We start from the raw sequence: 13,409 nt of genomic DNA, 5'->3' as shown, positions 1-13,409 counted from the left end.
ATAACTGATAACTGAGTTACAAAGAAACCTTCATCCTGCACCAGATATATTTCCGAAACACTCTTCCGTAGTATAGTGGGCACAAATGTACCTTATCAATGGACACAATTACGTCAGTACTGTCTTTTTCTCTGATTACAAAGAATCAAAGACCAACACAGGAAGGGAGCGTCGAACCGACTGCCTCAGATATTTTACCGCAGAACATGTATACCAACTCCCGACAGAACAATCTTACCACACGACATGTATACCAACTCCCGACAGAACAATCTCACCACACGACATGTATACCAACTCCCGATAGAACAATCTTACCACACGACATGTATACCAACTCCCGACAGAATAATCTTACCACACGACATGTCTACCAATTCTCGATAGAACAATCTTACCACACGACATGTCTACCAACTCCCGACAGAACAATCTTACCACACGACATGTATACCAACTCCCGACAGAACAATCTTACCACACGACATGTATACCAACTCCCTGCAGAACAATTTAACCACACAACATGTATACCAACTCCCGACAGAACAATCTTACCACACGACATGTATACCAACTCCCTACAGAACAATTTAACCACACAACATGTATACCGACTCCCGACAGAACAATCTTACCACACGACATGTATACCAACTACCGACAGAACAATCTTACCACACGACATGTATACCAATTCCCGACAGACAATCTTACCACACGACATGTATACCAACTCCCTGCAGAACAATTTAACCACACAACATGTATACCAACTCCCGACAGAACAATTTAACCACACTATATGTACACCGACTCCCGACAGAACAATCTTACCGCACGACATGTATACCAACTACCGACGGAACAATCTTACCACACGACATGTATACCAACTCCCGACAGACAATCTTACCACACGACATGTATACCAACTCCCGATAGAACAATCTTACCACACGACAAGTATATCAACTCCCGACAGAAAAATCTTACTACACGATATGTACACCAACTCCCGACAGACAATCTTACCACACGACATGTATACCAACTACCGACAGAACAATTTAACCACACGATATGTACACCGACTCCCGACAGAACAATCTTACCGCACGATATGTACACCGACTCCCGACAGAACAATCTCACCACACGACATGTATACCAACTCCCGATAGAACAATCTTACCACACGACATGTATACCAATTCCCGATAGAACAATCTTACCACACGACATGTATACCAACTCCCGACAGACAATCTTACCACACGACATGTATACCAACTCCCGATAGAACAATCTTACCACACGACAAGTATATCAACTCCCGACAGAAAAATCTTACTACACGACATGTAAACCAACTCCCGACAGACAATCTTACCACACGACATGTATACCAACTACCGACAGAACAATTTAACCACACGATATGTACACCGACTCCCGACAGAACAATCTAACCACACGATATGTACACCGACTCCCGACAGAACAATCTACATGAACCCATCAGTTGAATTACGTACTTTTTCTATAGGTAAATACATCAATAACGTCGTCAAAACGAACACGTCAGTCAAATGGTGTACCTGTAACATATCATGCAGAACAGAGTAGACAATTAGGGCCAGGCGCGACAATTCTGTGAGTGACGTCACACCACGCCGTGATAATCATGAAGATATGGGGCCGTAGGTTTACGGAGTTGTTAATGAGAGAGTCGCTATCATGGCGGAACTTCCAAAGCAGCCCCGCCCCATATTCATTTGTATTCATCACCTGAGCAACACAAACGGTCCCAGCAGGAACCAAGAAATATACACCAGCGTGTGTGTGTGTTCTCGTTTTTTTTTTTTTTTTTTGTCGGAGGGGAGTTGAATTTTTCTTCATTTATTCCTATCTTTTTTTGTTTTCTTCATGGTGTTGAATGTATTGAATGCTTTAATGCAGATACAGATTAAATACCATAGTTTTAATAATGAAGCCGAGTGTGTTCGTTTTTTATTATTATTGTTATCATTCAAGTAAGTCTCACACGATACTGATACAAACAAACTTAGTGTCTCACACGATACCGACACAAACAACCTTAGTGTCTCACACGATACCGACACAAACAACCTTAGTGTCTCACACGAGACCGACACAAACAACCTTAGTGTCTCACACGAGACCGACACAAACAACCTTAGTGTCTCACACGACACTGACACAAACAACCTTAGTGTCTCACACGACACTGACACAAACAACCTTAGTGTCTCACATCATACTGACACAAACAACCTTAGTGTCTCACACGACACCGACACAAACAACCTTAGTGTCTCACACGACACTGTCACAAACAACCTTAGTGTCTCACACGACAATGTCACAAACAACCTTAGTGTCTCACATCATACTGACACAAACAACCTTATTGTCTCACACGATACCGACACAAACAACCTTATTGTCTCACACCATACTGACACAAACAACCTTAGTGTTTCACACGACACTGTCACAAACAACCTTAGTGTCTCACACCATACTGTCACAAACAAGCTTAGTGTCTCACATCATACTGACACAAACAACCTTATTGTCTCACACGATACCGACACAAACAACCTTATTGTCTCACACGATACCGACACAAACAACCTTATTGTCTCACACGATACCGACACAAACAACCTTAGTGTTTCACACGAAACTGACACTTACAAACAACCTTAGTGCTTCATCATTTTTATCTGTACTTATATAGTAGTATGCAGGACTCGTTTGAGGATATATACACAAGTACCAACACTTCCCTGTAACACTTTGTGGTGACCAGCCGACATGGAGACGGTAAGTACATCTTGTAACTGTAACGTAATAGGTTTTTATGTTCATGCATGTACGCAAAACTGCATGTGTTAAGTCAGTTGATCTGGAAAATGAAAACGTTATAGGTCATTTCTTATTTTTTATTTGTATCTGTTTCTTATTTTGTAAGTTTAAGTGAATTAATCCAAGCTTAAAGAAATATGTATATATATATATATATAAATCAGCATTTCACTCGACGGATCCCTAAGATGTCATATGAAATGGATTCACATTCGAGCTTAAAAACTATAGAAAACAATAAATCATCCACATGCACTTTAATGTATCAGCCTCCCTACATAGATGCCCGGGTCATTATTCGCTGACTACTGTAAATCCCATACACAATCCGTATAAATACCAGCTGCTAAATCTACATTGTTTCAGTCTCCGGCCTTGTCGTCCGTATAAAAGGTAGTTGAACTAATCATGTCGCGGTTAACAGCCTGCGGTCATCCAGCCCTCTGGTCTGTTGTGATTTACATACATCTTTCACTTGAGAATATCATTTCCCGTTAGTGGCGAATTATGTCAAAAACAGACATCACAACGTCGTCAGAACTGTGACGTTCATCGTTGAAACGTTACCTAGCAACGGGAAAAGTCGCGGAGACGGAAAATCTGTAACCAAGCAACCAATTTGAATATTATGATTTAATTCCTCAAGTGGCTCTATTGTATTTAGTTCTAAGTGTGCAGTAAGTTTGCGAACTTGTCTGTCTTTTGGAAAGTCTTCATTACATTACTGGTGGATATTTAATCATGTTAAAAATAATTAATTAAATAAGTCTTCAATTTTGCTTTTCACCACAAACATTTAGAAGTAACATTTAAGTAAAATGCGGTGACCATGTTAACGAAATGGATAGCGTTGTAAGAGAAAAATAAAAGTTTGAGGAAAACGTAAATATTTATCTAGTCGTGATGTTCTTTCAGGATTTGGTGTGGCCTCCATCTTACCGGTTCTTGTATAATCACGTGAGTTATCAGATGGGTGTTAAATACGTTAAGAGAAGATGTCTATAATATCATAGTTTTTCCATCATATATCCGTATTGATGATTTATGGTGTGAATCAGGCAAAGAAACTCATTCTAACTACCGAAAACAAAGAAAGTTCAGCTGTCTGATAGGATGCTTAGCAAATGACTTCTTAAACTAAGTACCTGGAATTCTTGTTGCTGATAAGTTGCAATAAGCTGTGCAGCAACATTTATTCTAAGTTTGTGTGCATCTCCCTCTGTTCTAAGTTTGTGTACATCTCCCTCTGTTCTAAGTTTGTGTACATCTCCCTCTGTTCTAAGTTTGTGTACATCTCCCTCTGTTCTAAGTTTGTGTACATCTACCTCTGTTCTAAGTTTGTGTACATCTCCTTCTGTTCTAAGTTTGTGTACATCTCCCTCTGTTCTAAGTTTGTGTACATCTCCTCCTGTTCTAAGTTTGTGTACATCTCCCTCTGTTCTAAGTTTGTATACATCTCCCTCTGTTCTAAGTTTGTGTACATCTACCTCTGTCCAAAGTTTGTGTACATCTCCCTCTGTTCTAAGTTTGTGTACATCTCCTCCTGTTCTAAGTTTGTGTACATCCCCCTCTGTTCTAAGTCTGTGTACATCTCCCTCTGTTCTAAGTTTGTGTACATCTCCCTCTGTTCTAAGTTTGTGTACATCTCCCTCTGTTCTAAGTTTGTGTACATCTACCTCTGTTCTAAGTTTGTGTACATCTCCTGTTCTAAGTTTGTGTACATCTCCCTCTGTTCTAAGTTTGTGTACATCTCCCTCTGTTCTAAGTTTGTGTACATCTCCCTCTGTTCTAAGTTTGTGTACATCTACCTCTGTTCTAGGTTTGTGTACATCTCCCTCTGTTCTAAGTTTGTGTACATCTCCCTCTGTTCTAAGTTTGTGTACATCTCCCTCTGTTCTAAGTTTGTGTACATCTCCCTCTGTTCTAAGTTTGTGTACATCTCCCTCTGTTCTAAGTTTGTGTACATCTACCTCTGTTCTAAGTTTGTGTACATCTCCTCCTGTTCTAAGTTTGTGTACATCTCCCTCTGTTCTAAGTTTGTGTACATCTTCCTCTGTTCTAAGTTTGTGTACATCTACCTCTGTCCAAAGTTTGTGTACATCTCCCTCTGTTCTAAGTTTGTGTACATCTCCTCCTGTTCTAAGTTTGTGTACATCCCCCTCTGTTCTAAGTTTGTGTACATCTCCCTCTGTTCTACGTTTGTGTACATCTCTCTCTGTTCTAAGTTTGTGTACATATCTTCCTGTTCTAAGTTTGTGTACATCTCCCTCTGTTCTAAGTTTGTGTACATCTCTCTCTGTTCTAAGTTTGTGTACATCTCTCTCTGTTCTAAGTTTGTGTACATCTCACCCTGTTCTAAGTTTGTGTACATCTCCCTCTGTTCTAAGTTTGTGTACATCTCCCTCTGTTCTACGTTTGTGTACATCTCTCTCTGTTCTAAGTTTGTGTACATATCTTCCTGTTCTAAGTTTGTGTACATCTCCTCCTGTTCTAAGTATGTGTACATCTCCCTCTGTTCTAAGTTTGTGTACATCTCCCTCTGTTATAAGTTTGTGTACATCTCTCTCTGTTCTAAGTTTGTGTACATCTCCCTCTGTTCTAAGTTTGTGTACATCTCATCCTGTTCTAAGTTTGTTTTCATTTCCCTCTGTTCTAAGTTTGTGTACATCTCCCTCTGTTCTAAGTTTGTGTACATCTCCCTCTGTTCTAAGTTTGTGTACATCTCCCTCTGTTCTGAGTTTGTGTACATCTCCCTCTGTTCTAAGTTTGTGTACATCTCCCTCTGTTCTAAGTTTGTGTACATCTCCTCCTGTACTAAGTTTGTGTACATTTCCCTCTGTTCTAAGTTTGTGTACATCTCCTCCTGTTCTAAGTTTGTGTACATCTCCTCCTGTTCTAAGTTTGTGTACATTTCCCTCTGTTCTAAGTTTGTTTACATCTCCTCCTGTTCTAAGTTTGTGTACATCTCCCTCTGTTCTAAGTTTGTGTACATCTCCCTCTGTTCTAAGTATGTGTACATCTCCCTCTGTTCTAAGTTTGTGTACATCTCCACCTGTTCTAAGTTTGTGTACATCTCTCTCTGTTCTAAGTTTGTGTACATCTCCCTCTGTTCTAAGTTTGTGTACATCTCCCTCTGTTCTAGGTTTGTGTACATATCCATCTGTTCTAAGTTTGTGTACATCTCCCTCTGTTCTAAGTTTGTGTACATAAAGTTTGTCAAAAAATATGTTTAAATAGGAGACTTTTGTTGACGGAAGTGAGATAGCTTATGAATTATAATATAGTTCAAGTGTCTGTGTCGGGGGAAGACTGCGCAATCGCACACTTGATATCAAACAGTGATCGTAAGTCCTTCATAAACCTGGCACCGTTAGGTGGTGTTAGGTTTAAAAGCCTGCGAACATAACATAAAAGTATTCCCCATCCGTATACCAGGCAAACCAACCGATTTACCCGTCATGCCTACGCACCGGTAATAATATTTGAACGACTCAAGCAAGACTTAAAAAGCTATGCAGATTACCGTCAGATTTGGCCTGCCTATATTGACAGTTTTTTTTTTCCATTCAGAACAGATATATATGGTCAGTGTTATATATAATGATATCAATTAATGTTTAATGTTGTTATTTGTTTCGGTGGAAGTGGCTGAGTTATTCTGAGGGAACGGGTGGGGTGTGTTATATCTGTACACATGTCTCCTCATGGGGTGTGTTATATCTGTACACATGTCTCCTCATGGGGTGTGTTATATCTGTACACATGTCTCCTCATGGGGTGTGTTATATCTGTACACATGTCTCCTCATGGGGTGTGTTATATCTGTACACATGTCTCCTCATGGGGTGTGTTATATCTGTACACATGTCTCCTCATGGGGTGTGTTATATCTGTACACATGTCTCCTCATGGGGTGTGTTATATCTGTACACATGTCTCCTCATGGGGTGTGTTATATCTGTACACATGTCTCCTCATGGGGTGTGTTATATCTGTACACATGTCTCCTCATGGGGTGTGTTATATCTGTACACATGTCTCCTCATGGGGTGTGTTAAATCTGTACACATGTCTCCTCATGGGGTGTGTTATATCTGTACACATGTCTCCTCATGGTCAGTAGATGTACACACACGTGTGTCTTACATGTTGTGTTATATATATACATATGTCTCCTCATGGTCAGTAGATGTACACACACGTGTGTCTTACATGTTGTGTTATATATATAGATATGTCTCCTCATGGTCAGTAGATGTACACACACGTGTGTCTTACATGTTGTGTTATATATATAGATATGTCTCCTCATGGTCAGTAGATGTACACACACGTGTGTCTATAATGCTGCTATATATATATATACATGTGTCTCCTCGTGGTCAGTAGATGTACACACACGTGTGTCTTACATGTTGTGTTATATATATACATATGTCTCCTCATGGTCAGTAGATGTACACACACGTGTGTCTTACATGTTGTGTTATATATATAGATATGTCTCCTCATGGTCAGTAGATGTACACACACGTGTGTCTATAATGCTGCTATATATATATATAGATATGTCTCCTCATGGTCAGTAGATGTACACACACGTGTGTCTATAATGCTGCTATATATATATATATATAGATATGTCTCCTCATGGTCAGTAGATGTACACACACGTGTGTCTATAATGCTGCTATATATATATATACATGTGTCTCCTCGTGGTCAGTAGATGTACACACACGTGTGTCTATAATGCTGATATATATATATATATACATGTGTCTCCTCGTGGTCAGTAGATGTACACACACGTGTGTCTATAATGCTGCTATATATATATATATAGATATGTCTCCTCATGGTCAGTAGATGTACACACACGTGTGTCTATAATGCTGCTATATATATATATACATGTGTCTCCTCATGGTCAGTAGATGTACACACACGTGTGTCTTACATGTTGTGTTATATATATAGATATGTCTCCTCGTGGTCAGTAGATGTACACACACGTGTGTCTATAATGCTGCTATATATATATATATAGATATGTCTCCTCGTGGTCAGTAGATGTACACACACGTGTGTCTATAATGCTGCTATATATATATATAGATATGTCTCCTCGTGGTCAGTAGATGTACACACACGTGTGTCTATAATGCTTTGTTATATATATAGATATGTCTCCTCGTGGTCAGTAGATGTACACACACGTGTGTCTATAATGCTGCTATATATATATATAGATATGTCTCCTCGTGGTCAGTAGATGTACACACACGTGTGTCTATAATGCTGCTATATATATATATAGATATGTCTCCTCGTGGTCAGTAGATGTACACACACGTGTGTCTATAATGCTGCTATATATATATATAGATATGTCTCCTCGTGGTCAGTAGATGTACACACACGTGTGTCTATAATGCTTTGTTATATATATAGATATGTCTCCTCGTGGTCAGTAGATGTACACACACGTGTGTCTATAATGCTGCTATATATATATATATACATGTGTCTCCTCGTGGTCAGTAGATGTACACACACGTGTGTCTATAATGCTGCTATATATATATATACATATGTCTCCTCGTGGTCAGTAGATGTACACACACGTGTGTCTATAATGCTGCTATATATATATATACATGTGTCTCCTCGTGGTCAGTAGATGTACACACACGTGTGTCTATCATGCTGCTATATATATACATGTGTCTCCTCATGGTCAGTAGATGTACAAACACGTGTGTCTATCATGCTGCTATATATATATATATATATACATGTGTCTCCTCGTGGTCAGTAGATGTACACACACGTGTGTCTATAATGCTTTGTTATATATATACATGTGTCTCCTCGTGGTCAGTAGATGTACACACACGTGTGTCTATAATGCTTTGTTATATATCACTTTTCATATAATCTCTGACATTTAATCGTTATGTTTTAAAATTGACTCTAGATAAACTTATTTTACATGTTGGGTAACATCTATTTTTAGTTCAACGTTTTGAAAAAGGATAATGACGGTCGGTGAACATCCGGGGTCGCCGTGTCTAAATATAGAACATGTACGTCCTGATAGTGTGTTTACAGAGTATGTCCCTGAATATATCACAATAACAGCTGGGAAATAAAAAATAAACGAAAACAAAATTAATTTCACGTAGGTATCTTAAATATTGCTATAATATTATACCACACCTTCAACACTACCAAGTCGGATTCCTTGTCACCAGTACTAACACGTGACCTCTCAACTGTGTTATCAATATCTGAGAAAGGAGGTCGAGTTATGGCTAGTTGTCGCTGAAAAAACCCGTCATACCCTACTTGTTTCATAGAGGATTTGAAAAAAAGAAAAGAAAAAAAGTGATACCTATGTAAGACATATTTCTGATAATTAGCATTTTGACTTGCCTCGTTTAAGTTATCTATGCAAAGTAAATGTTTTGGTGGGTTTCTTAAATGATGTATTACAATACAGTATTGTTCATTTCATGAGCGGAACTGATAGTGTCGGGTAGTTAACAGTAAGATAGACAACGTTACACAAGTTTATTGTTCTCCGGAAGGATCAACCACTTAACGACAGATCATCACAACAGCTCTTACAAGTTGGAGCGTGTCCCAAGGTCTTTATCTAGTCTGACTTTGGAAAACAATATTAATGAATTTGGATTTCTTTCAAAGTTGAGATGTTGCACATACATAAATCATAGATAAACTTTTACTTTCGAAAACCATGTTATTGCATTGTATTTACAAATTCTGAGAAGTTACATTCACTCAGGAACTATGTGTGGTTAGCCGCTGTATTTACGAGTTCCTGTTAGTCTTTTCAATACATCACTTGAGAAATTAATTGAGATGGAGAATATGGAAACCTTTTCAATGGTTTGGCAAGGTTTTCCCCAGCATCATACCGAATTCAACGACTTTGTAATTTTTCTCGAAACCACAAGGATTGGCTTTTAATCAATATGTACTTAAGCTGTATAGAGATTTGATGAATGTATGTATGTGTATTGGATCGTAAATAAGATGTCATTAGATATAAGATACTAAATAACGAGCGTTACAACCCCTTGAGTTAATAGATAAATAGATACATGTGAATGGAGATTTATACAACGAGTGTATAAATTTTGACAAGGACATAAAGATTGAACATCCAGACAAATTTTGTAGAAAGCAGACATTTCCGTGTCACCCTTCAAGTCATTTCAAGTCCTTATCTGTGGTTAGCATTTCTCGAACATAATGCAATCTATGAGCCTGTGACGTCATCCATTTGAATATCGTCGTAATTATATTTGTTAAAGATGTTTGAAACTAATGTTTGACCGGAAGTAGGCTAGAATTAAAATTAAGATAACTTCTAGCGTGATATCACATACGTTTCAGCTTTACATACTCTGTTACCAGTTTTCCTGCTTGGTGCGACGTTCTGTAAATGTGTGTTCCTGTCGGCTACATTTTGTTACGGTTTTAACAATTCTAATGTTCTTTTCCGACTGTAGAGTTATTCTCATGAGTAAAACTTTCAACTTTCAACAAGAAAATCAGCAAATTTTGCATGAATTGTTACCACAAAGCACACATTTAAAATACGTGATTTCTGATGGGTCAGTATGCCTGAATTTTAGGATAAAAAAACATAAAACATGGTGATATGTTGAAATGATAACGACAGACAGACAGACAGACTGACAGACCGACAGAGAGCTGGCTTCGTGTGAATACCAAAACAAAACGGAGGAAAGGATCCTAGAAATACTTAATGAAGCTGACGACCTTAAGCGTTGATAGTGAGAAAGAGAAGCTGGTTGTCCCGGAATTACAATATGGGGGTCAATAGGTCATTTTCTATGAGTGGAGGGAGGTTATGAAAGAAAGTTAGTCTGACATTTCATTGATATCAATCTGCATTTGAATTTTTTCTCTGATTTCACTGTAGTTGAGGATATTCTCTGATTTCACTGATTTCACTGTAGTAATGGTTTTGTATACAACATCAGAAATTTGATTGTTACACTCGTCAAAATCGGGAAAAAAATTGAAACAATTTTGATTAAATCACGTGATCAGTAACTATATTTCCAGACACTGGATGTACGGGAGTCTTTAATCAGTCTTCATTAAACCTTGGGATCACAACAAAACTCCTTACTTCTGATGCCCTGGACATTGTTATTAAAGTTGAGACAACTAAACTGTGTTCGTAGTATTGACCTTAATGCTCTGACCTTTGACATTAAGGTCACGAGGCAGATGTTGTAATCGATCTCTGAACATAATTTTCTTATTGATTCTGACGTCATACAGTTTGTCATTTTGCCTAACTTCTTTAGCAGGTATAGTCTGATAAAAGTTGATAAAACATTGATAAAAAGTCTTACCTGCAATAACGACTGATTTAATATACAAAAGAGCTGCAGTCATGTCGAGATATAAGATTATATTACATTAAAAAACTGGCTCTCATTTATATAACCAAACTTTATATTTGTATGTAGGTTTACAGACATGATAATTCTACACTTGAAATACAACCATGACAACTGATAGTACTAACTCTGACAGAAAAATCTATACAGTATATAGAAAAATGCTGAACAATACACATGATCAAGTGTAACCTTTCCGCGTTTATTCAAGTATAACATGTCATAAAGTTAAAGAACCAATGATATCTAATGAAAACAGGGTTACAGTGAGATAATTTTCCTGAAATACTAAGGCTGAATTTCCAGGTCGATATATGGTACAAATGATTAATATGTGTCAAGGTGACCTCCAAGGTCCAATAAACTTTTACTGTTTAGAATTTATTTACACGAACAAAATTGACGGGACGTCATCAGAGTTGTTATCCCACCTAAAGGAAACAGGAAATCCTGGCATGATGACGTCATCTGTACCGCCATCCAAGGGACTTTAGATAATATTACGTCATCTGTACCGCCATCCAAGGGATTTAGGTAATATTACGTCATCTGTACCGTCATGCAAGGGACTTTAGATAAAATTACTTAATCTGTACCGCCATCCAAGGGATTTAGGTAATATTACGTCATCTGTACCGCCATCCAAGGGACTTTAGGTAATATTACGTCATCTGTACCGCCATTCAAGGGATTTAGGTAATATTACGTCATCTGTACCGCCATCCAAGGGACTTTAGGTAAAATTACGTCATCTGTACCGCCATCCAATGGACTTTAGATAATATTACGTCATCTGTACCGCCATTCAAGGGACTTTAGGTAAAATTACGTCATCTGTACCGCCATCCAAGGGATTTAGGTAATATTACGTCATCTGTACCGCCATCCAAGGGACTTTAGGTAATATTACGTCATCTGTACCGCCATCCAATGGACTTTAGATAATATTACGTCATCTGTACCGCCATTCAAGGGACTTTAGGTAAAATTACGTCATCTGTACCGCCATCCAAGGGATTTAGGTAATATTACGTCATCTGTTACGCCATCCAAGGGACTTTAGGTAATATTACGTCATCTGTACCGCCATCCAATGGACTTTAGATAATATTACGTCATCTGTACCGCCATTCAAGGGACTTTAGGTAAAATTACGTCATCTGTACCGCCATCCAAGGGACTTTAGGTAAAATATTCTTCTCTTATATCTTCTAAGTTCTTGTCCATTATACATGTTCTTCATATATTAGAGGAGAGGGGTCGATGTTTATGGGATAACCATGTAACGTGAATGAACAGGAAAGTGTGTATTTCCTTCTCATTAACCGTTCAGGAGAGGAAGACTTCCTTCTTTATCACAAACCTCACTTAGTGACGTAAACAATTCACTTCCGTTTGCTCTTTATGTTACACATCATGTACAGCGGCTATATTGTTAAGTTTTCTTCGTGTTTTTTTACGCATAACATTTTGAAATTTATTTTTTCCGAGACAGTCACTCTTTATATACGTGTAGCGATAGTGAAGGCTACATGGCAGAGCAAACGTCTCTCTTTTCCTTCATTTCAAACGGATATATCAGAAAGAGTCTATCCTAGATTTCAAAGTGTTTTTGATCAGAAAATCAAGAAAGTTTAATTCCGCGAATGATGTAACTGTATAGAAATAAAGGGTAGGGTCACAACCTTCATCATTATATAACAATTTCCTGTGTGAACGCCTGCGCTGTTATGATCGGAAATATATTTCCACTATGAATGGATGTGATCATTTTCCCAGCATACTCATAGTTAAATAATTACACACTCGCCGGTATATCGTCATATGTAAACTTTAGAGTAGGCCTACATTCCGAAGCTCTCGACTATGAGTAGATGGGAAAGTCAATTTAATAATTCTTATTGTATGTTTTGTTTGGCCCTAAGAGCTTACAATATATATATAAATTCTAGATGGGAAAGTTTCTTAACTCAAAAAATTTCGTAATGCCTATAAATATGATAATATTATTTCATGTTAACAAATATCACACATTTTTTTCCATAC

The 13,409-nt window shown here is 38.0% G+C and overlaps 1 protein-coding gene across 1 annotated transcript; it reads right to left on the bottom strand.

The window, feature by feature from the left end:
* Window positions 1-3,992: 3,992 nt before the first annotated feature.
* Window positions 3,993-5,806, bottom strand: LOC132544382 (uncharacterized). The gene is made up of 2 exons (XM_060207970.1): window positions 5,481-5,806; window positions 3,993-5,115 (listed from the first exon to the last, which is right to left on the bottom strand). The coding sequence occupies exons 1-2, from the start codon at window positions 5,804-5,806 to the stop codon at window positions 3,993-3,995; spliced, it is 1,449 nt and encodes a 482-aa protein (XP_060063953.1).
* Window positions 5,807-13,409: the final 7,603 nt, after the last annotated feature.

This window comes from Ylistrum balloti, unplaced genomic scaffold, assembly GCF_031769215.1.
Source record: "Ylistrum balloti isolate Yb309-2 unplaced genomic scaffold, AGI_CSIRO_Ybal_v1 Utg369588, whole genome shotgun sequence".
Classification (NCBI taxonomy): Eukaryota; Metazoa; Mollusca; class Bivalvia; order Pectinida; family Pectinidae; genus Ylistrum; species Ylistrum balloti.
The sequence above is the reverse complement of the archived record's forward strand: the minus strand, read 5'-3'. Positions and strand labels throughout refer to the sequence as shown.